The sequence below is a fragment of the Cataglyphis hispanica genome, chromosome 8, assembly GCF_021464435.1.
Source record: "Cataglyphis hispanica isolate Lineage 1 chromosome 8, ULB_Chis1_1.0, whole genome shotgun sequence".
Taxonomy (NCBI): domain Eukaryota; kingdom Metazoa; phylum Arthropoda; class Insecta; order Hymenoptera; family Formicidae; genus Cataglyphis; species Cataglyphis hispanica.
The window spans coordinates 1,064,582-1,091,185 of NC_065961.1; the positions used below are offsets into that span (position 1 = coordinate 1,064,582).

At 34.0% G+C, this 26,604-nt stretch overlaps 1 protein-coding gene across 1 annotated transcript in view; it reads right to left on the minus strand.

The window, feature by feature from the left end:
• LOC126851622 (uncharacterized) overlaps positions 1-23,629 on the minus strand; it is a 43,555-nt gene extending 19,926 nt beyond the window's left edge. The window contains exons 1-11 of the mRNA XM_050595772.1: positions 23,432-23,629; positions 22,996-23,315; positions 22,655-22,768; positions 21,836-22,030; positions 18,664-18,892; positions 18,076-18,232; positions 16,853-17,048; positions 16,226-16,478; positions 14,675-14,881; positions 12,598-12,878; positions 3,900-4,023 (exon numbers count right to left, since the gene is read on the minus strand). Coding sequence (XP_050451729.1) covers positions 3,900-4,023; positions 12,598-12,878; positions 14,675-14,881; positions 16,226-16,478; positions 16,853-17,048; positions 18,076-18,232; positions 18,664-18,892; positions 21,836-22,030; positions 22,655-22,768; positions 22,996-23,315; positions 23,432-23,624 — 2,269 coding nt within the window. The 5' untranslated portion in view covers positions 23,625-23,629. The remainder of the gene's footprint in view (positions 1-3,899; positions 4,024-12,597; positions 12,879-14,674; positions 14,882-16,225; positions 16,479-16,852; positions 17,049-18,075; positions 18,233-18,663; positions 18,893-21,835; positions 22,031-22,654; positions 22,769-22,995; positions 23,316-23,431) is intronic.
• Between the last annotated feature and the right edge of the window lie 2,975 nt (positions 23,630-26,604).

Genomic DNA, 26,604 nt, shown 5'->3' on the forward strand with positions numbered 1-26,604 from the left:
CGTATTGTACAAATATTTATCTTGTAAACGGTGGCGTAAGCCAGTTTTGAAACATTATAAATTTCAATCAGATACGAGCATAAACCAGAATGGTACTTTGGGTTGGCAAAACTAGATTATACTCGCACAAAATATGTAAATGACTTGTAGCAACCAAATTTATCCACGAATAATTCGCTATACATGCGTATAAAACTCGGAAACAAATGTTTCTTCGCAATTAAAATTTTTTAAATAAGTTCTTAAATATTTTGCATATATTTCTATATATTATTTTACATATATTACGTTGCGCGATTACAATCCGGGTTAAAAAATAATACTGGACCTAATAAAATAAGTTAACTCGTCCCAGTCTTTTTATCCGAAATCCGACTGTCAAAATATTGTAGTTATAAGGAGAAAATCGAATTTTTCGACGAGTCAGATTATCGTGGACGAACTCGCGGCTCCGTTAAAGTCGTTATTATTCCGAGACTCGATTTTCTCGAGTCAAGAGAAATCAGACACACGGTGCGCTGGAAAGGATACGTCGATGAAAATTATACGCGGAGCCTCGCAGTGATATGCGCATAACGAGTACGTGCTTCTTCCCCGAAATTTATACGATTACGTTTTTAAATATGATATTTTTAAACGACGTGATATTTTGCTTCGGAGGAACTGTATGTATTCTCGCGCTGCTCACTTTTCTCGCGGAGTGCGGCACTGATGCCGCTTTTTTGCTACTCTTATCTCTTGTTTCATGCCTTACTAACTTTTTACGCGGCTTGTCTGTCCCCGGTGAAACCCCGTTAAAATATCACGTTGAAAATAACTCGCTCTCGAATTCACATTTTTCGCTGTGCGGCTGATTTCGCCGGAATATGCATGAGACGGAGGCGTCAGGGGTAAAATGGGAAAAAAAGCGATGATGCGACTCGCTAAAATATTTTTTTGAATCGACGATATGTTAGTTTCAATTGGAATTGCAAGTTCGGAAAATTTTGCCACGTGCAAGGCATCCTTGACTACATGGCTGTATAAAAAGATGCAGGCAATGGAAAATTATTAATTAATTATTATATTGCATTTGCAATGATATGCGGAAAGTGTTGCGAATTTTATCGGAATTGTTCGCGTCTGTCCTGGAGGAATTTAATTTGAAACGCGTTTGAAGAAGTTGCACCCGTTACATGAACGATACACGCGATTTTTGCATGCAAACAACCATGTCCCACGCTTTATTACCAATCGAACTAGCGATTTGTCGAGAGAAAAAGAGAATTTGTTGTTTACTTTCAGCGCGACTCTTTAATGCACTAGCGTGATTACAATTGATGCAACTAGATTACATGCACACACATCGCGGATATTGGTTTTTATATTAACCACAATTGTATATTTTACAAAATGTTGAGCGAGTTGAAAAATAACCAAAGGATTTACATTTTCCTAGAAAATGTGTAAATAAAAAATTGACATTTTAATGTATTTTGCTAGAAGTATTAAAATTTTATTGAAACTTAATGAAGCAAACTTGAAACAGAAACCTAATATGACTGGGACAGATTTATTAATTAAGACATACTTGTTATTTCCCGTGATCTTATAATTTATAGAAGCTCATAACATTATAATGTGTCTTTATTTGTTATTTTCGTGACACACATTCATTCTCGATATATTTTGTAATAAACTCCATATTCATGAAATGACCTTTTTAGCCATAAATGGATTATGAAGAAATAAATAAATCATAAATAAATCATTAATAAAAATCCAACAATTTTTATGCACGCGACGAAAAATGAAAGGCGTGATGTGACAGCTGTAACACAATAAAAACTCAATATTCATTTTTTTGTGCGCGATTGTAAGAGAGATTTATAATAGGAATAATAAAGGCGCGGGAGAGATTAAAGTGGGTTAATCCGTTACAAAATCAATTGCATGCGTCACGAAATTGGCACCCGATACAAGTACACAGGCTCGTAAACATTTGCTCCTCGACAGCAAAGTGTGATTCTTTACTGCAAATGGTGCTCGGGATTTATAGGAAGAAACGTCGAATCGTTGTTCACATTTAACGATTACAATCCGTGCGACCCGAGTGCATATAAACTATTGGATTTTTCCACGATCTCCGGTTACTATCACATAACGGCTGAATTGTTTCTTTTTTCTTTTTCATTTTTACTTCTCGCGTATCTGCAATTTTTCTGCAAGTTGTAAAATCTTTCCTGAGAAAATATATTATACTATTGATTAAATAAAAATCATGCGCTCAAATTTTCAGATTTAATAGCAAATTGCATCACATACATCATATACGTTTATTTAATATATTTTATTAATAATGTGATATTAAATTTCCTTTATATTCTATATATCTCATAATATTAAATTTACTTCATTACAGCCCCTTCAAATTCAGAATTCACGAGCAAGACTTTACTCTTCGTTCTGGCGCGCATTCTGTCTTTTGCCAGAAAAAAATAACAGAATGGAAATATTCTTTGTCTATAAGAAGATAAATCTTGCCGTCGAAGCGGAAGCGGCATCGCGACGAGACGAATTTAATAAAAATCAGTTCTATCGCGCCAACACTGTTCTCGCGAAAAAGGAATTCTCTCTCTCTCTCTCTCTCTCTCTCGAGTAGCAAATCTAATCTCGGAGGCACCGCAGGACTGCACCTTGCGAATCGAGCGGGCAAATTATTTTAGTCGACGTCACGAAAACGTCGGGGGGCTTCGTTCTGTCCGTTAAAACGCTAAGCAAAACGGATATACTTGGCTGGCGGTAAAGTACGTATGCGGCATCCGTTCGCACGGACTACCGTTTTCGCCTCCATCTCCGTTTCGTTTTGCGGCGCTCTCGACGCGAACGAGCGCAGAGAAAGAGCTGTTGTCTCTCGTTTCGTGCTCCGAGCTCCGCTTTCAGCGAGTTTAGGAGAAAAGTATCTAATGCGAGCCGACCCGCCCCAAGTGGCCGGCGTTTCTCCGAGTTCCTTGATTACGGTCTCGACCGTCGTCTTCTTGTTACGGCCGACGTGGCCTGACGCGAATTTTTTATGCCAGCTCTTAGACTCTTAGGAATAGCGCAAAACTGTCCATTCTTTTCTCGGGGACGACGATAAATGTGATGTCGGATAGGGTTATTTTGGTATTAAATGTAACTGTGCATCACGATAAAAAGGAAAATTTTTCACGATGTAGCGAGCATATAAATGTCCAGTTTATAAATTTTTATATTTTAATATATATATATTAAGAGATCATTTCTTTCAATTCGAACAAATTAATTAAAAAGAAAAAATATAAAATCACGAAACGAGTTCATATAGTGAAAAATGAATCAACATGATGATTTTATAATATTAAAATTATTTTTGCTCTAATTGCCCGTTTCTTTGTCCGCTAAAATTACTGTAGTAATTATTATTTTTTAATAATAATATTTTGATGACGCTTAAATGAATATATTCTCATCATCTTTTTAATAATTTCATAATATTGTTACTTTTTTATTATCATGTAAAAACATAGTAGATCTTATATATTTTTCATAAAATTGATATGTCAAATAGAGATTACTTTTGCAGGAATAATTACAGCATATTATATATTTAAAAATTGAAAAAGTTATTTCAAAACTATTTTAATCTAAAAAAATATATATATATTATATATATATTTTTTTAGATTAAAATAGTTTTGAAATAATTTTTGAATTAAAAGAAATGATCTCTTTAAATAATGTATAATCTTTCAAAAAATATGGAGACCTTCGTTATATCGCGAATCATAGGATATGATCATTTTTCGTAAGAAATTAATAATATTAATTTTATTATATCATACATATCTGGAAACAATTTCATTACTTCCAGATTATAAAATAAACAATTTATCACTTACCGAAATGGTGCGCAGAAAGCTCGTGGCGTAGCCAAGCTGCATTTTTATCGAGTTCAGGCAATCTAATCCACAAAATATCCGGCGAAGTTTCTTGATTAACGGAGTGGTTGATTAACATTGTGTTCTGTAAAATATAAATATATCCAAATTTTATATACATATTACGTTGGATTATATTATAAATTACTGTATTATTTAAAAGAAATAAATCGCGCAAAATTCCTATTTTGATAAACAAGTGTCGCCTTCGAGTCATTAATCGCCAATTATCATAATTGCTAAAAAATGATAGCGTTTCACGTGTTATGATACTTATCAAAACGACATTTTAGGCAAGATAATACGATTGTTATATTTCTGCTGAGGTCACGCGAATGACAACAAAGCCGAGTGTAAATAAAAGCTGTATTTCGAAATATGGAAATCTTGTTTTCGAAATACTATAATAATAAACATGTAAGCAATTTTTAATGTTTTTATATATATGATTTCATACTAATATCACTTTATTCTATTACATATACCTCGTAATACTATATGAGTTGAGTTAATGACCAGATAAAACTATTAATGATCGGATAATGACTAGATAATGCAGATTTTAGTACCTGTCGCGATCGTATTTTGCGAAATAATGTAATGACATACGAAGCGGCTCGCGCATAATCTTCTTGCTCGAGTCTCGTCGCGTGACAAGCTTAGCAACATATAATAAATATAATAATAGCGCGTTATACAAACATTGAATTTTACAACGTATGACGTGTTATTAATAAGTACGCAACACATTTACCTACGAACATAATATTAATTTGGCAAGCTGAAACTTTTAATTTTATTTTTCTCGAAAAGCTAAAGGCTAAATTTATGATGATACTAAAATGATAATAAATTAAATTCGTTAATACATATTTTGTGGTTAATTAAAAGTTGTTATTACAATTATAATAGAATAAATCAAAAATATTATACACGCACTATGGTCTTCCAAGTAGATAAAAATTTTACGCTAAGTAAAACTTTTATATTATAAGAATTAAAACAAGTAAAAAATTGCACATGGCTTCCTCATAATTTTATTTCCTTTTTTTTTATAATATCAGTAATCGTTATTACAAATCGGAATGATATCAGCTTTCGGGACTTTAAAATAGTTTTACCATTCATAATTAAATGATATTCTATTCATATAAAATAATTTAATCTAATATTTAAAAAATTTGCAGAAATCAGGTCGTGAACAGACATTTATTAAAAAATTCAAAATTTCATAAAAAATCAACCGTTTCAACAATTCTAATCAAAGTCAATACCAACCATGCTTTAATGATACTCTATTAATGTAAAAATATTTAGCCCGATATCTCAAAATTTGATGAAGTTAGAGCAACCACATCTTTTTTTCAGAACAAGTCAAAATTTTATAAAAAATAAACTCTTTCGTCAATTCTCATTAAACTCAACACCAACCATTCTTTAATAATTCTATTGATATAAAAAAATTTAGACAAATATCTCAAAATTTGCGGAAGTTAGAACACTTTTTTTTGAAAAATTTAAAATTTTATAAAAAATAAACCCCTTCTCGATTCTAGCCAAGTACAATACCAAGTAACCTTGAATAATACTTTATTCATATAAAAAATTTCAGCTCATAATTTCAAAATTTACGGCAGATAATCGAATCATGTCCTTTGGTGCACATACAGACATACATACACACATACTTGACATTTTGTAAAAATATGTTTTTTCGACGTTTTAGAACATTCTAAACACATTGGCATCAAAATTAGAAAAAAAAAAAATTTCCACAAAAACAAAGCTTCCTCTATGAGGAAGCAAAACGACAAAATTAAAAAAAATGTGACGATTATGATTACTTTAAGAATTCTTTGCTTTTGTCGAATCACACTAAAACTATGATAGTTACGTCACTGAAAATAGCATATGAGGCAAGGGAGACGTATCGTAGCGACGCACGCGTGTAACGAGGCGTGCGTTGTAATTGCGGAACCGCGTCAGCAAAGCCCGATGGTGCTTGATTGCCTTCGTTGGCCCGGTCGCTCGTGCCCGGGAACAAAGTAGATGGGTATCCTTAACAGTTATTGGCCGGCACAGATAGAGAGAGAAGAGAAAGAGAAAGGAAGAAAGTCTGTAGGTGTGGAACGATTTATCGGAGGTTACACGCATTTGGGGTGGAATCGCGTCGCGCGGCAAGCGAGAAGAAGAACGAGCGGGGGTGGCACGGACGGATGACCGGCGTGTCGTTGCTTTCAATTAGATAATTGAAACGGGGGAGAGTCGAGCGAGAGATGCTTGTTCTCGTGGTACTCTGTGCGGTCTGCCAACATTTTACAAAAGCCGCACGAGGGAACGGGCGAAAGAGGGAGGGCTGGCCTCCAACATTTGCGCACTTTGACACGAGACTGAAATTCGCACCCCTCTTCTTTTCCAGAGATTTTTTTTCGATATCAATATTTCGAAAAACACTAAAATAACTCATTTCTATCTAAAATAAAGCTCTTAATTAATTAAATAAAGCTCTTAATTAATATTTCCGATAAGTTATCTAATTAGATTAAAGATATTTTTGTACAGAGTCTGTTATAATATTTTTATATCATCTCGCGTATAAATATGTGGAAAAATAATAAATACAATCTTCAAAATTTAAATACAATAGTATACAATCTTCATAATTTAATGAATTAAAGCATGCATATTAAATATATTATTCCTAAAATAATTTATAAACCTTTTTCTTTGTAAATTTGGATCTCAGATTTTGCAAGCCACATCACATTCAACGAAATATTTTGATTTCTCTTTTTCAGGATTAATTCAGAATTAATGACAGTAAGAAACTACATAAAGTTATTATCTAAAGTTATTATCTAACCGTGATACATGTTTCATATCTCGGCCGAGATATTATAAGCGTGTAACTTTTCACAGTGACGCTTCAATATCCGCAATGATGTTCGGTGGTAGGCGGATAAAAAAGTTGCCACAACTGCGGCACAACGCACAACGTGGAAACGGAAGTCGCGTATACGATGCCTGCGAGCGCGGACTTTGTTTTTCATCGGAGAAATCCGACCGACAAAATGAAAAGTCGCCGGATTGTCTCTCATTATTTCCTCGTCGAGGATCCCGTCTAGAAGGGTCAAGGGTTGCGCCAGCCTGAGGTGATGGCAGCGGGAATTGGCGGATGCGCATGTCAGTTCTTGTCGGAGATAAACGTCGTCCATGAGAGATGCAGGAATGAGGGATGCAGGAATCTGATCTGTAATCAGCTGAAAGAGAAAGAAGGGAGGGGGGGGGAGGGGAGTGGGGAAAGTGCTCGCCCTTGTTTGGCTCCCTTCGTAGCCCTTCCGGATATTAAATATTAATCCCGCGAAATTACTAGAGCGCCGGCAATCTTACGTTACTGCGCCGTTTCCCTTTCGTTGCCCGCAATCTGGAAGCTCGACGATTCTGTCATCGAACGCGCGCGTATTGTGTCGGATATATGCGCTGCTGTTTTCGCTACGAACAGAATTTAATCCCGGAGCAAGAAAAGGGTATGAGTTGCGAAATGTCCTCGCTATTTCTTTCGTTGAATTATATCTTTCGCTGCATCTTTGAGAAATTTGTAAGTTTTGTAATTTCTATATAAGAATATTTAAAGCGGAAATTATGTTATATTATTTGCAGATTATGCTGATTTACTATGTGATCTAAGTAATTATTTTCTCAAATAAATATGTCACTATATCAATAAGAATTTTAGATTTCTATAAATATCAAGTTTGTGTTGATATTTGTAAGAATTTTTTATCCATTATTTTTAGTATGTTTTGTTAGAGTTTTAGCGGAATTGAATCAAAGGCCTATAGATTTTATTGAAGGCGAGTCGGAATTAATTTCAGGATTAAATATTGAATATTTTAGGGGTGGACTTACTTACATTTTTTTTAGCTGAATATGATAATTTGAATGATAATTTTTTATTTTTTTTTTTTTAGAATTTTTAAGAATTTTAATATTCACAAGTTTATTACAATATTCAAATTTATTAATATTTGTTTATGTAATTATAATAAGGTCTATAGTAATTTTTATGCGGGGGTTAATTAAGAGGCATAATTTCTCTTAATTAAATTGGCAATGCAATTTCGATGGATTTCTCGGTTATGTCATTTCGTCTGTCAAATATGTCAGTGGCAATAAGCGCGCGCGCAATCCATACACAGGCTATTACCTTAAGTCAACGAACGATATCGTTATGTCATCATCGTACTAACGTCTCTGCGCGTTCAGAATCCGCGAATATTCTCGTTAATTTCAATCTTCGCTCCGCATACGTTAAAATAACGAAATAAAAGCACTTCGAGAGAATAATAATCTCTCTCTCTCTCTCTCTCTCTCTCTCTCTCTCTCTCTCTCTGTTTCTTCGGTTCAATTCAAACGGCGCAGCTTGCGCTCTCGTTTTCGAGAGATCACTCGCGAGGGAAACTTTCTCCGCTATCTAGGCTTTCTCCGTACGCCGCCATCCTGTCGCGATGTGAATAGGATTTGCGTAACACAAAGCCATGTAACCACTCACAGCCGACTGTCAGATTCCTCAGCGGTCTGTGTCTCTAATTGGTCCCCGCTGGTGGAGGAAACCTTTGCGCGATTCACGCATGCACTCGCGCGCACACGCTCGGGGAGTTTATCCATCCTTATTATATATATATATATATATATATATATATATATATATATATATATCCCGCGCCACGCGGCCGGCTATTATTGCGGCGCGAAGAGATACGCGCGAATGAGAATCCCCCGGACGACGGGGGTGGGTGGGAGGGAGGGAGGGATATGGTCCACGGAGCGAAGCACGGGGGATAATCGCCCGCGGGGGAAGAGGCTGCGCGAGAGAGCGCGCTTGATTGTCTGCGCTCGCGTAATCGTTGTACGCGCAAATGGAATATTATTGCGCGCGGGAAAGGGGGAGGGGGTGAGAGGGGTACCACATATGCGTACGTGCGTGCGTATATACTGGCTTAGAACTGAACAGCCTTACGTCGCGCGGTAAACTCAGAGACGGAAACTCCATTTCGAGTTAATGCGGAATCGAGTTAGCGAGAGATTGCAGCTTGTCAACTGCGCGCGCGGGCTGAATAATTCAAGTTTTCTGCTAAATGAAAATATTGTTTTCAACGACCGCAAGCGCTCTCATGGTGTTACTATTAGAAGAAATAATATTTGATAAGAGCGTATTAAGATAAAAAGCGTAAGAAGTTTGTAGTTAAAATTAAAGTAAAATGCCGATTATATTATCTTTATTTCATTCTGTTATTAAAGTAATTAACGTCAAACACATACACACATTAATTAAAGCATTTGAAAGATTAGATTAAAATTAAGATAGAAATGGAGATGAAAGTGCAATTGCTAAGAAAATTCATTCGAAAGTTTATAATTTGATTTAATTGTCGCAAGTGTTACAATATAAATTACCAAATATGATCGTGTCCTTTCTTTCTTTTCACGTTAATCATGATGGCTTATAACACGAGATATAATTAGCTAAACAGAAAACTCTTTTTCTGATTTACATAGTATTTGGACAGTTGTATCGCTTCATAGATATAATTTATTCTTTATTCTACGATTGGCAAAAAAGTTTGCTCAAATCGAAAAAGGAATTTTCCAAGGCGAATTCAAATAAAATTCAAATAAATAATTATATTTATTTATTTAATATAAATATTTGTGTTAAACAATATATGCATATAATTGTATATTATAGATGTATATTTAAAATAAATGTAATATATATCTCAATATGAAAATATGTATCGTGATAAAAGCATCTCAGCGATATTTTTTAAGTTTGCAATTTTCAACTCGCAAGCTAATCCATATTGCTGGCTATTCAAGAGATAATATATTTTTCGCGTAAATCAGCTCTTTATGCGCCGAGATTAAATTCAAATGTTGCCTTACAAAAATGAGGAATCTCTTTCAGTATCGTGGACGAACGTATCGATTTATCTTTGCGATAATACTAATGAAAGCGAATAGAAACGTGTTTGCGGAAAAATTTTGTTTGCCTTTGATATGTTCCTTCGAGATTTTACATATAAATTGCGTTATTAATGTGAGCATTAATAAACACCTTTGATACTTTCGAGTATATAAACCTATATGCGATATGGAAACGAGGAACGCAAAAAAGTAGACCAAAGAAGATGAAAAATATTCGAGATTTTGCTCTTTATATCAGCTTATATAAACTAGTAAGGGTTGAATGTGAAGTATTACTTTGGCACAAGAAATATCTGATTTAATCAAGCTAACTAATTAATTTCAGAGCTTTGATTATATTATATCTTTATCTTAATTTCATCTCATAAAACATGAAATGACAAATTCAGAGAGCAACGTAATTTACAGTTAGAATATATTTTTTATTTTAATGAAACAGTTTGATTAATTTAGGAGTGATTATCTTTTTTTTAAAAGACAAAAAGAAATTTTCTTTTTTAATAATTAACGATTATGTTTAGCATATAAAATTTTCCGTACTATGCCGTATGAAAGTGAATTAATTTTCTGTTATAGTCTCATCGTTTAGTCTCGATGATAAAATTTGACATTTACCCTACGTCTATGTTGACGTAGCATCGCGACGTCAGTCTTCACGAATTGCGAACAATTTCCATCCTTCGAGTTCAATAACTCGTTATCGGCAAGCTGCGAGCGGAAATAATTCTGCTCCGAAATCGCCATCGCGCGTAAAAGAGAAAGGTGAGAGCCGTCCTATTTTTTTTCCCCGAGCTTCGACAAGAAAATCGAGTTTCACGAAATCGAGTGCTTACAAATTTAGACTTTAACGAACGAAAACTGTCAACAGCAGTCTGCGTTGAAATTATTTTTTCTTCGGCTTCACGATTTGTTCGCCGATGGACAAATGGATCGACTCTCGATAGACTCTCTGACTCTCGGATTATCGCATATTATATTTTTCGATTGTTATTTTGCTTTCTCTTATCCAACAAGTTTCTGTTTTTTTTTTTTTTTTAGAGATGAGCTTTATTAATCTTCCTCCGTAATCCTATATTACTAGAAACAAAGAGGTTTTTATTCTCACTGTAATCGTAGTTTGAGCTACCAGAGTTTTGGATATTTTTTTATGAAAAATATTTTATAGTGTAATTTATTTAATGAATTTAATTCTGATCAATTTCTTTTCATAATTATACTTTCGCTGATATGTGATATAAAATCGATACACGCAAAGATTTCGCGTGATTATACTTCGCGCGTTTAAAATTTAATCAAAATATTATTTTATAAATTCTTTGTTGAAAAGATATAATCAATTGATATAATTAATATTATAATACCAATTTCATTAAAAGATTTCTTTATAAAAGGATGATTATCTTAAGACTTGGAGAGAATTGTTTATAAATATATATTCATGGTCAGCACATTTACTGCAATTTATTTCTTTTGCAAATAGTGTGTGTGTGTGTGTGTGTGTGTGTGTGTACGTAATTCAATATATCAGCGAAGAGTCGCGTATCGACTGCGCGACCGCGAAAATGTGACGATTAATTTCACTTGCAATTTATCCTGGCGAGGCTTGAATCTCTGTTCAGATCCCTCGCCGTACTCTTTACAGATCGTTAGCATATCTTCCTTCGCTCAAGGACGGAATATCAAAGTTATACCGGCTCGCCGTCGCTCTCGTCTGGCGAGATAGCCGCCCTTTTCTTTCCTCCCTCTTCGCGCGCGAACGCTCGCTACCGTAAATTGTGTTCCTACGGCAATTCAGTCGTGAATCTTCCAGTCGAACGGGTCGCTGCCGTTTCCAATTACAGGATGGACTTTGATTCGTTGAGGCTGCCAGACATAAGCGGGGCATCGGGATCAATATTGAGATTCTTTTGAGGCGCGGACACGGCACTCCGTTTGAAGAGAACGGAGGAGAGGAATTTTGGTGGTGAGCCGAGCGAGAACCTTTTGGTCGCAAAGCGACGGATAACTGGGAGAAAGGTAACGTCCTGAACTAATAATTCAAGAAAAGTGGCATATGGACACAAGCTTGCGAATATCGGAAAACGCGCGAATAACTCGCGGATGTGTAAAAGCAGCCTAAAGGCACTCCGTGCGAACGTTTCGAGCAAGTCTGACAGATCGAGAATTCAAGTAGAAATAAGTCAAGAAATTTATAGTTACAATCCGCGGTCAATCCTTTCACAAGGTTTCCACGATCTAATTTTTTATATTTAGTAGAAACATGCTTAATTTGTAAAAAAAAAAATCTTAAAAAATTATCTTTACAAAATATATCTTTTTTACATATTTAATTATTGATATTTCTTTCAAACATATTAATTATAAGAAAAGAAAAGTAGATAAGAAAGTATATATATATATATATATATATATATATATATATATATATCACTACTAAATTCAGAAAAACGGATTTAAAAAGATATTTGATATAACATTTTATATTTATCACTAATGCACAAATATAAGTGTATTGTAGACATATATTTATATATTAACATAATATACTAACCTTCTAAAAAAATATGTTATTGCACGAATATTAATATAATATATTATTATTAAAAACTTTCATAAAAATCGTAAATTAAATATCGAACTTGGGCTGAAGCGATTTCGAGGGATAATATACTTGCGGGCTGTAGCTTGGTGAGCCGCTGATGATGTCTCTCGACATCATTCGACGAAGCCTGTATCGGCCCCAGACGTAACCGAGAGTACCAAAGACGACGACTATCAGCGTGATACCAATGACCACAAAGCTAAGGCGCTTAACTATAAACACCGTCATACTCGATGCATACGGAATCTCATGACACATGACATTGTCCCAGGCTTCCTCCAGGTGACCATTTTTACCCACGAGTCCGGCCACGCACGTCCAATTACCGTCGTCCTCTTCCGGATAGTAATCTGGAATGAATATAAAACTTACGACGACAGAAACTTTTGCGAGTCGCAAGGAGCGAGCGGCTATCACGAAAATTCCTCGGAGTTCAGCGTCCATAAGGACACGACAGAAGAAGAAAGAAGTCCTGTCGTATATATTTAAGAATGTTTTTGCGAGAATCGATTTTATTCCAGCGTGCGCGAGAGCATTAACTAAATGGTATTCCGGCATAAAGGTGGAATTTTTAAAAATTTCGCAATTTCGCTTGCCCTCTCTCGGCTAAGATTTATTCGGCAAATGTTTACGGGAGACTTGAGCTGAACTTCCGCCCGCTAGCAGATCGTGATTTTCTCAAATGCGACTGCGTCATTATAACCAAATGGAACAAGCTATAAAATCTTTTATATTCTTCGTGGATTCGGCCGAAATTCAGTCAAATCATTGTCGACATATGTCACATAACTTTTGCGACATTACACGTGTTCGACAGCGTGTTTTGGTATAAAATTGTATTATATACAGGGTATTCGAAAAGTGTTAGACCCCCCTGATCTCTGATTCATCTTATTATTCTGTACATATAAGTATTATGATACAATTATCGGAAACTAAATAATTTTCGAGACATTTTATATTTCATACTAAAATATGTCAGATTAAGATATAAAATAACTCAAAAAATACTTAATTAAAAAAGTACTTTATTATAGCGTTTTGAAAAGCTCTCGAGATAAGCTACAAGAATATGCAATAAAAAGTAGACGGTTCCGTTTAAAAAATTGAAGGTGACCTTCACGTGACCTTCAAGCAACTATTCAAGGTCAAATTAATGGCACCCTCTTATATCCCTCTCGAAACCGTACAACTTTTGTTCGGCTCATTTTCCGTGAAAATGCGTACTTCTGGAGATGGGGAGGTCTGTATATGTCAAGTTATCGAATTAGAATTGAACAGCATGTAATATGGAAATACGGAAACCGCGTATATCATATAATCGACTGCAATCGCGGTTCTACATCGTTAATCATTAATGTAACAGGTTCATAGTAAGGGGATTTATCCAAAGTTATTTAGTCGAAATATTGAAATAATAATGACAATATTGAAATTGAATGCGAGATAGATGTATCGCGCGAATTGGAATCGTGACGTGCCATTAATTAATATCGATGTAATAATAATATGTGTCTGCAAAGCTCATTTTCAGATAGATTAGTACAGGATGGCTAGACTGGGCTATTATTTAAGTAAATGTATTTAAAGATTCGCTTTATAATGAGATTAATTAATTTACATCGCTACCATATATAATGAAATTGTCAAATTTAACAATCTATTTTTAATCATGATTTTTATACACATTTTTACTAATAAAAGCATTCTAATATAGTATTCTTACACAGAATAGTATTTGAAACTATTTTTTTTTAAGAGAAAAATATGCGTTAATTTTAAACAACGAATTGTATTTTATTTTATATATTAAATAATTCATTTAACTTCTTTTTTATTAAGAATCCATAAGAATTATCTTATTTCAGTCATATCTGCGAACATTACTCTATTAAAATACATACATATATATCCAGACAATCATAATACTATTAAAACAGAAAATGACGTGTCTCTGGACTGCAATCACGACATATGTCATTAATTAATATTGATGTAATAGTGATCTACGTGCGGTTCGTTTGGTAACACACACATAACACACACACACACACACACACATACACACATATATATAGCATGGCAATTAGACTGACTTTGTTACATTACTATACACGTAATGCGACTCTATACCCATCGTACTTACTCAGGATGACTAATCTGCAGTCGGAGTAGCTACTGTTGGTGGTATATCGATGGCTTATGTCATTGTAAATTCCATATCCGTCGGGGCGAATCCACCGGCAGTAATGAACTGTTCTGTCCAGCATACGCGGAAGGATGTGGCAAGACAGAACTGGATCGTTTCGTGCGCTGACGGCTATTTCCGTCTGCTCGGCCACGAGGTAGGTTTCTGAAAAGCCGTTTATATCACGCGTCTCATTGGAAGGAAATGTCTAATGACGTGTCGTCGGCATGTAATGTCATTTCTCCCTCAAATCGGAAGCGCAGAGAGTGGATGAAGGAAATTGTCGGATTTTTATCAATCTTTATATTATCGTAAATTATATTTGTGCCTATTGTTATGTGACATGCAAAGAATTTCAAGTTAAAGAGCAATCATACGTATATTGAAAAAAATATTAAAATTTAAAAAAATATTATATTTGTAATTCATGAAGAAAAATGCATATGCGATATTATCTTCGTTCGTCTTCTATTCTATATTATCTTTATTTTAGCTTGATTTATCTCCGACGTCTCTTCTAGAAGATAAACATATGATATATATTTCTAAAGGAAAACTACTTCTAAATCGTTTACGATACCTTTATGTTATCTCAATTTAAACATAAAATAATATTTATTCTTTCGATAGGTATACTGTACTTTCATTTACATATATATATATATATTTGTTCAGTAAAATAAAAATAAAATATGTGTATCTAATAAAAGTATTTATTAAAAATGTAGATTCAACGTAATAATCACTTTAACTTCATTTCTGTTATTAGTTATGTGTTTTTATTTGCGGCACATATATATAATTAATGACAGAAATCTCTGTGCTGTAAAACCTCTCTTGGTTGCAAACGTAAAAGGCGCAACTAAAATTCCCTAAATGCATTGCGGTGAGATTCATAATGCATAATGCATGTTTGCGAAAATAGTAAAATGCGCAGCATAAATGTGTATATTATTAACACACAACTTTGCGGTTGGGTGTGCGCTACGACAACTGCATACATACATATGTACGTGCGCGCACGCACACATGAAAATAGATATTAGCAATTTTTAAGTAACCATTACATTAAGCAGGTTTTGTCAAATGCGCGTTTGCAAGCCATCTCACCTAATAAATAACTTCGTTATCTCCTCATCTCGAGATTACTTTAGCTAATTAGCTTCGCGATTATACGTTAGCTTATGAAAGAAGCATTATTAAGATCATTACTGATAATGATGTTGATAATATATTTCAGATATCTATTCCCTTTTCTAGTTAATCTCTTGCATATAAACAATTTTGTCAAACGTTATTTGTTATTTTTCTTACGTATAAATATATATATATATATATATATATATATATATATATATATATATATATATATATGTTGAAAGTAATTCAAAATATTTTTATAAATAAAAAAACTAAAATAATAAAATAAAATGATACAAAAATTATTTCACATAAAAGAATTATTAAAGCGAGAAGAGATCTTCTCTGATAATACGAGCACTTTCCAACCTGTTACCGTGACTGACATTGTCGCGGCTTGCTCGCCACCGTCAGCCATCCCCATCAAACAACTCCAACGTCCATCATCGGAATGTACGGCTGCTGAAATTTCTACACCACATTCGCCGAATGACAGCCCGTTGCCTTGATAACGCAGAATAATTGGCGACTCAGCTTTCGTATCCTCGGTGACGGAATAAGAAGTTCCATTCGGGCTTCGCAGCCAACAGTATTTAAGTGCGGAATCAGCGATACATTTTATCTAACAAAAAATATGCTATACAGATCTTTTTTGGGTACCCTATATATCTATTTGTGATAAAATCGAATTTTTATGATATAAAATAAATAAATAATATAATTTATTTAATCACACAAAAACATTAGAGATATCAATGTAATAATAATATCAATGTAATAATAATAAAAATAAAAATAGAGATTGTTATTAATATAGTAAATAAATTTTATATGTAAACCAGAATTAATCTTTTTCTAATTCTGCATACGATTATTATACTTAAAATAATAGGCTTTTCTGTACGCGAGTCGCTTCGGATTTATGTCGTGAATTTACCGTAAATGGGTCGCCGCGCTTTACGTATACATCGTCCGTTCTGATTTTAATCATTTCACCCTTAGTGTTGTTGTTTCCGCGAGAATCGGGATAGTAACGCGAAGCACTGTTCCATACGAGCGTGAACTGTATGTCTTAAGATCGCATCGCCATGCGCCGTAATCGACGTCTTCAAGCTCCATAATTGTTATTGCACATTTCAAAACATTGTAAGCGTGTTCACGCTTGGTGAAAGAATATACGTAGGCAGTGTACCTGTTTTGCAATTATTTGTGTTTTATCAAAATATCGAGGATGTTGTTATTCCATCTCACCTTCTCTTTTTTTAAACTAAATATATACAGGGTGTCTTAGACCCCTTTTTTTTCAAAAACTAAGGATTTTAGAGAAAAACGTTTTGAACAAAAATTGTATGGTTTTGAGGGGAATATAAGATGGTGTCATTGGTTTGACCTTGGATGGCATCGTTAAGGTCAAGTCAAGGACACTTTTAATTTCTTAAATGGAATTCCTATTTTTTATTGCATATTCTTATAACTTATGTCGAGAGCTTTTCAAAACACTATAATAAAGTATTTTTTATTAAGAATTTTTTGAGTTATTTTGTATCTTAATCTGACATATTTTAATATAAAATATAAAATATCTCGAAAATTATTTAGTTTTCGATAATTGTATCGTAATACGTACTTTTATGTACAGAATAATAAGATGAATCAAATGGTGTACAGAAAATAATTGTTTTAAAAAAAAAGTATGCAATTATTTGCAATATATTTTTTTATAACAATTATTTATTTTTTCTTTACACAATTTGATTCATCTTATTATTCTGTACATAAAAGTATCACGATACAATTATCGAACACTAAATAATTTTCGAGATATTTTATATTTTATACTAAAATATGTCAGATTAAGATACAAGATAACTAAAAAAATTCATAATGAAAAAATACTTTATTATAATGTTTTGGAAAGCTCTCGACATAATCCATAAGAATATGCAATAAAAAATAGGGGATTCCATTTAAGAAATTAAAGATGTCCTTGACTTGACCTTAACGATGCCATCCAATGACACCATCTTATGTTCCCCTCAAAACCATACAATTTTTGTTCAAAATATTTTTCTCTAAAATGCTTAGTTTTTGAAAAAAAGGGGTGTACGAGTGATCTAGGACACCCTGTATAATGTATAAATAACTACGTGTACTATCAAAACAATCGAGTATATCATTGTGTTATTAACTAATGCTGCAAATTTGTACTCTATATCTACCTTTCAGTACCTATTACGGGCGTCATGTAGAGCCTCGTGCCATCGGGTCTAATAAAGCTACATGATTCCGGACGTGTGTCCTTTATCTCTAATTGACAGAATAATCTTGTATTGCCATTCTCGTTACGAGTGACATTAGCATTAAAAATTACTCGATCTGAAAAGATGATTTTTATGTTAAGAAAATTAAAATTATTATTTTGTTCTTATTGTCTCGGTTCTCCTCCTTTCGACATTCGTATTTGAAAGTTTCGCAATTTAAATAAGCACCTTTAAACGAATAAATATAGTTTTATATGCAAATGATCAAATTTAAAATCCCTTTTTTGATTTGTTTAGGTTCAACTCCAAAAATACATACCCGTTACTATCTTTAATAAATAATCGATTATTTTCTATGAATTTATTATTTCTCAAATCTTGCAAATCGTATTCAAAGAATTTAATTAAAAATATAAAAACATTTATAAAAAATTTCAAACCGTATTTTTTTCCCGTTCATTTATGATTTAAAATAACTTTGTTTAAAAGACTAATTGTTTTTGTCGGCAACAAGAGTATTCTATCACATTTATGGAAAAATCTTACCAAAGGTCTCAATTCTAAATTTTTGTTCGATAGGCTCCAGCATCCCGTACATATTATAACGGGCGAGCCATACGCCCTCGTGCTGAACAGTAGCGACTTTTACTTGATGATAACATTTTCCAACTGATGTAGCTACAGTTACACCATTCGAATCCACTATTTGACATATTTTCGATTTGCCTGATAGACTGATTATGCCTGGAGAGCCACGAGTCCACTGTAGGACTAACTTAAAAAAAAAAAAAAAATTCAGTTATAACAACAAAACTAAACCACCTAGGACTATGCAGGATCCATTCACAGATTACTTAATGAAATAAAGTTGTTCAGGAATGATGATTTTAATGATTTACGCTTCTATAAAATGCCGAGAGTCATATTATAGCTATTATACTTTCAATCCCAATTGAATGAATGATTTTCTATTTTTATAGCCATGTTAAACAAGTCATTCAAATATACGTCATCTGATACCTCAGCAAAATCAATAAGTTCTAAATATCTCTAATTCGCGTTTGTGAGCTGGACTGCGTATAGTAATTACTGAAACTAAATAGATAACGCGGTAGTTTCGGCAAGCTAATTACTATTGAAGAGGTATTTGTCGATAATTTTGTATCGTCCATAATTCGTAATGAGATTAATTAATGCGTTTGCATGATGGTGATGATTATATCAAGCTAGCGTGTGACACGCTATTAGATTTTACAATCTAGTATACAATTTTATTCGCCTCTCTTTTTCGGCACAAGTGCGTCTCATTATTTTGTTTAACATAAATTTAAGAATATCATAAATTACTATTGTTGCATAGAATTTCTTTTTTTTTAATTGCATTAAAAAAGTGCAATTAAAATAATTTTTTTCTTTTCTCTCTTTCTTTTCTCCATTCCTCCTTCTTTCTCTCACGACATTCGCTCTCTTGAACTAACGAGAAAGTGGCGTGCGCGTTCTGAAGTTACACAAGTATCCTTCCTTTCCTTTTTTTTTCTTTTTTCCAACATTTGTTACATCGTATTTAACGATAGCTACGTGTTTCTCGAAACAGCGATAGCTCGCGTTCAGCTTCGGCTATCTCGTTAGGCGTCTATTATAGGAAGTTGGCGTGAGTTGGTACAACTTCGATGCCGAATCCCCCTCAATCCCTACAAATGGCGACGGGTGCACTCTCGTTAGCGACATCGAAGATTATTCGGGTGCATTGAGGGCCCCCGGAGGGCACCTCACGTTCCACGCGAAACCGGCTTTCGGCCAAAAGCCGGGGCTTGCGCGCTCTTTTTGAGAGCACATTTCGGTGGGAAATGTCTGAAACGCCGATTGCACTGTTGCCCGAAGCCCGATCGTTCCTTTTATTTTTACGCCGCTATTTCGCGACAGTTTATTGCTACGAGCTTTTGACCGTCCGCGCAATCGCCGGCGCACCAAATTCGAAAGAATTCAAGGGAAAATCGAACGATCGTGAAACTAATCGCGCCTCAATCTCCGGCCGTTCTTCTCTTTGGGCTTTTTCAAAATAACGTGCACGAATAAAAGAAAGGAATAAGCGGCCCAATTATTAATTTCCTTAGATATTTTATCTAACACTTTAATACTTTTTACTTTTATTGAAATAACATATATAGATAATCGATAAGACGAATGCTTGTTTAAATTATTTAATTTAAGTACTTACATTTCAGATATCCGATAATGTTTCTGTTCTGTCGTTTATTTCCTAAAAACGCTATTGATGCAAATAGAAATAAAAAAATAGAAATAAAATAGAAATAAATAGAAAATAGAAATAAATAAGTTATATTGCTATAATAGAATTTTAGTGTTTCTGCTAAACTCGTCACGTCAACCTCAACAGCTGGTTTAAACGTCACGGAAGGCAATCGTTCGAATGCGTTTCGATGGCGATTTTCAATGTGCTATTTCGAAATTCGTCCATTTCGACGGAAAACGTTTGCCATTAGCGCTCTTATGGCGGTCACATGCTTGATCGTTATTTTGTTTCCCCGAAATATACGCGTGTTTATATGCGTGGATGATACGGCGATACCGGCGGATTTTATCAAAGCGATAAAGGCGAATCGATATACAGGGAGAGTCTCGCTGTAATCGCGGATGATAATCGAATCTGGTGAATGTAATGTACGCTTCCGATTTCGATCTCGCCTCTTCAACCGCAAGCTGGACGGAGCTTAACTCGCGAGCGATAAGACGTAAGCCGATATACTTACGTACAATGTTTGCTACCTGAGTTGCAGACTAATGGCACGGCTAGACAGTTTGCTTCGCTCCTAAAGCGATTTTATTGCAAAAACTATAAAATTATAAGTCACGTTATAAAATGACCTCTTTATCGGATATCCAAATATGAATGTAGTAAGTATCATATGCTTGTCGTTTAGTTACATTAGTTTAATATAAATAATAATATTTAAAATGAAGAAATTCTTTATCACGTACAAATATATTATTTTAATATTATTTGTTTTAATTTTCTCACGCATCCTAATTTTAATTCTTTTTTTAATACCAATTAGATATAAAAAAAATGCTAATATTTTAAACATTTTTTTTTAAACCCTTATTTTAAATGATGATTTTAATTTTTCTTTTCTTTCAATATCAATTTAGTTTAAATTTTAAACACGCTATCCAAATTTAATGTGTAATTTATATAATGTTCATATATGACCATGACACATTAATGTGCGACATTAAATATTGATATGAGACGAATATATTGATCATACAATTGCATCATCAGTGATAAAACAAATATGCGCATATTCATATCATATATTATGCAATAATTTTATACAAAATTCCATAAGTTTTCATAAAACAAAATAAAAAATTTTCTGCTTTTAAACTTACAATTAATCTTTTTAAACTCTATCTACTTTAAAATTTATATAAAATATTATTAATAAATGATAACAATGAATAAATCAATATCATGGTTCATCGAGATTACGTAAAGAGATTAAAAGGTTATAGATAAAAAAATAAAATAAATCATTTATTTCACTAATTCTCTGAGTTTTCGACTGACTCGATTCCAAGAAATACTTCAAATGCGTATTTTACAGAATCTTCTTCACGCATCAAAAGATATGCAAACTTTGAGTGCCAAAGTTAAACTATATAATTAAAACGTACTAGAAACTGCGAAACTCACCATATCATTTGGATCTTTTTGTTCTAATTGATACACATCAATATTAAATAATGTGCAATACAGCGTGTAATTGTTGACGACTGCGATAAGTTCCCAAGAGCCCTCGTAAGTAGCATTTACTTTCATACGGACACCGCATTGATCCAAAAGTTGAAAATTGTTTCGCTTCTCCGTCAACAAATTTATGGATTCCATCTAATTGTAGATTAGACATATGCCCAATAAAAATAAATTTTCAATTATATTAAATATATATTTATATTCGTTGAGAATAATAATGTGCAAAACAACATTTTATATATGTATATAATAAAATATAAAAGTATAAAATTAAAAATATATAAGCTTTTATAAATTCAAAAAGTAAACAAAAAAAAAAATAAAATTATGGCCTTTCTATATTAATCAATTATGATGAATGTCAAAGCTCTCCAAGTATATATTTAGACATTCCTAACACGATTGAAATACTACAATATATTTGCTTAAAGCCTCCATCAAGTTTTTAACATTAAATATAAAATTTAAATCTAATTTTAGATACTAACATTATCAAGATAAGCTAGATATCACGGTTTAAGCTTCGTGAAAATTAAATGCAACGATACAATCAATAATAAAATATGACAATACATCAACTTTTTGTTCTCTTCTTTTAGGATGTTTTTTTTTTCTTTTTTTCGATGATCTTCTTATCGATTTTGGAACTTTGAATTTTGTCCTCGAGTTTTATTAATGTACGAATACATTAGACAGAAATCGTAGACATTTATCTGAACCATTAATTTCCCATATCTTCCTTTTCTTTAATTAATGTACCTTAGGTCCCGTCAGATTGCATGCCGTAAGATTCTTATAATTCTCATCATATTTCATATTTACGTAGTGCCCATCATACACTTCGATATATTGTGAAGGTATAGCGGCCTTCTCCTGGAATACGTTTAAATTATATATTCGTTGTATCAACGATCGTCACAGGACTCTTTCTATTTTTTTCCTTTTCGGGGGAGGGAATAATAGATTATGAAGCCGATAGAAAACACCGATCGTATATAGCGTGTCGCTTGCGGCGATCAATTTCCCAAAACCTCCTCACGTTTGTCACGAAAACAAGTGGGAAACAAAATCGCTAGACGATAATATGACGCAAGATTTACCTGGCGAATATACAGACGGAACAAGAACACTTCCGTAGTAATATCGTCGAATGTATCAATATTCTCCTCAGTCTCCTCTTTCGCGGTGTACGCCGTGACTTTCCACACACCCGCGTGAGTACCGTTGGCTTTATTAATGCCAAACGTGCATGTTTCATTTTTCTCATCGAGTGTATCGATGTCCTCTCTGATTCGCTGATACCCAGGCGTGTATTGCAGTTTTTCGCGCCGATTAGTCTCGAGGACGCATTTGATTGCTCTTCCGACCGATTCTACCTTCAATTCCACCATGGAGCCTGCCCTGGAGGTCACGATATCCTCTGCAAGAGCATTCCGATTAGCGCTTTTTCACACGCGACGAGGTTCGATCGAGCACGGCCTCGTTGATGCTCGCAGTCGAAAACCGGGAACGATTTCGGCGGGAACGGATTCCGACCTCGTTTTTCCTCGTCGGCGAGAAAGCGCGACGCTCGATAAATTCCGAAACAAACGAAAGGTGGGATGCACCCTCTTGCATCGGGGATGACGGTCGTGCGGGGATGGCAGGCCGAAAAGAAGAGAAAGAGAGAAAGAATGGAGGTTACCGGGGGACGGCATACAGGGAAAGGGTGGAACCGTGGAAGGACCATAAATCTAACAATTTACCCGTTACGCCGCGGACGAGGCGTCCGGTAAGAAGAAGCACGAGAATGATGAAGCGCGTCATGTTGTCCACGAAGACACTTTGGACGACTGATCACGGAATGATCTCTTTTATACGGCGATAACTTATCAGTGATTAATAGCAAATATTGTTCCGCGGCTAAATTATCGCGAGCGATTTCGTATGTAGGCCTTTGACAGTAGAGTAATTTCCAGCTGGGCACGTGCAAATGTTTGTTTTTAAATTTATTTTATATTATCGAAATAATTAACGTAATACAGTTTGTTGTCGAAGTATTTATATTAATGCCGTTTCAATTATAAATATTGTAAGCGACAACATATTATCATTTCGATAACAAGATCTATCAATAGTTTCTGAGATATAATATTGACAGTTAAAAGTTATGAAATTCATATGATTAAGAAGTTCATATAAATAAATATAATAAAACATTATTTTTATATTTTAAATGAACTTGAAAAGTTTCGATCTAAATATACTTAGGAGATTATTCAGAAAAATCATAAAATTATAAAATATGATGTCCAGAAAAAAAATTATTTGTAAATTTGGAAAAAATATCACTCTTTAAAAAAAGCATGTATAATTCATCAGAAAACAGTACATTTTATTAATATTTTATTGAGCTTAAATCAAAACTCGCACTTTCTTCTTAAAACTGGTATTAGAAAATGGTTTTGCTGTACTGCTGCATTTTAATTCGTTGTTAAGTTCGCGTGTATTTTATTATATTAAAAAAAAATGCAGCATTATTCAGCAGATAAATTCTATGGAAGTGCATGCATTCAAACAAGAATTATACAATGCGTTATTATTATTACATATCGCGGAAGAAGAGAATAAACGTTTGACGCAAGCCAATGCAGAAATTATCTCTCATCTTCCGTGCTAATAAATTTGATATCCAATGTTATCTCTATCTCTTTCGGAATGTATTGACGTTGTTTACAACTGTGGAAAGAAATATCTCGATTCATATTTCCTAAGTTGCATCAGAAATAATACAAATATTAATTTTTTATCGCTGAGCCTCGCTTTCCACGTTCTTATCACGTACGTGATATCAGTTGGCTAGCAGATGGCGGATCTAAATTTGTATTATTTAAGCACATTATCATTATAGCAACGACAATAGAAAACTAATCGCTCTAATCTGAATATTTATTAACGTTAACATATTTAATTGTATTTAAATTGTTTAAATATTTTTTGCCATAGTGTGTTAAATCATTGATATTTTATGGCAGAGAAAATGTAGTAATAATAATCTATAAGTACATGTATAAAATTTTATAATGAAACATTCAATATTTATTTTCTCCCTCGGTCTCTTCCATGTACCTTAAAGACAGATATACACATTTCTATTTCCGATTTTATATTATTCGATGCTTTTAGAAACAAAAAGATAAAGAGACACAGAAAAAGCAAGAGCTTATTATAGGATAAAAATTAATTTAAGACAATACTCTTGCCTCTTTCGCATAAACGCCAGTTAAATTCTAACATTTCTATGATTTATCAAAGAAATGATCTACTTAAATTATAACAGATTAGGATAGCGCGTTGGATTTGCAACGCATAACTAAAGATATATCAGTAAATTTTGATAAAAAATGAAAAATCGTCATTCTTGAATATATGAATTAAACGATAAATATGAATAAAAATACAATTTTTTTTTCACGCCTCTTAAAACCGAACTAAAGTTTTATGAATGTTTGTCGTCTCGAAATAACGATAACGTAAATAATTAAATTATTAAATATAATAATTTTATTCAATTAACACCTTACTTATCTTTATATAAAACCTATGATACGTCTGTTTATAATTATATATAAAAAAATGTTCTTTTGAAAGTATCTATATACAATTTTGCGTATTCATCACATACGACCCTGAATTAATACAAATTGAAATCTTTAAACCACGCCATACCTATTTCAAGAATGACGATGACATTAAATCGTGCCATGAAATAGCATGCGTCTGCATGGAATCGAGATTTTCAAGCTCGTCTGCTCGATCTGCGCAAAGGAACGGGGAATGACCGGGATTACCGATGCTTCGATCGCCGTCCTTCGCGACGCGCGACGTCGGATCCCGAAAGGGACTTTCGCGGCCCCGCGAACTCGGAAAGCCCATTTTCGATAGTCCCTTGTGCCATCAGGTAATCCCATTTGAGATTAGACGCAGGCGTGAATTGTGTTACTCCGGAGTTTGAGCGGATCAAAGGCAAATTCCCGGTTGGGATGCATACGTACGTAATTGATATGCCTGATGGGGGTTTCCAAGTCGGATAGTCAATTACCATAATCTGCTTGCGGGGAGGGGAGGGGAGGGGGGCCGCCATGCCGATTTGCGCGTGTATCGCGATTGTATACACTGGGGATGACGGGAATTCGATTTCGCTCGAAGCGAAAGAAGAATCCCCGCGTCCCGTGCATATCTGGCCGCGACGCTTATTAGATTCCGCTGACAGTATATATATATATATATATATATATATATATATATATATATTCCGCATGTGGCACACATCCTGCCCGCGTCGTGTTCCTCTTTCAATTAGCCGCCGGATACCCGCGGCGTTAATCTTGCTTGGTGATTGCGCGCCACGTAATTGGCGACGGCGTGGCTTGGTGAGCGCGCCGCGAACAGGCAGCACGATGAATTTTCTGCTGAACGATTTCGAAGAAATTATGGCGATGGTGAGCATGAATGAGTGAAGCGCCTTTCAAGGAGGATTGATTATTAATAGCAAAGCGAATTATCGATTATTTCACGTGGAATGTGAGTTGCATTAGGCATGATGCTATGTTTGTGCTTTGAGGAAGAGAAATAACAGAGAAGGAGAGAAGGAGAGAGAGAGATGAAGATGCTCTACAATTAAAAATATTATTCTGATGTTTCGCAATCTCAGTAAAAATTTTATGGTA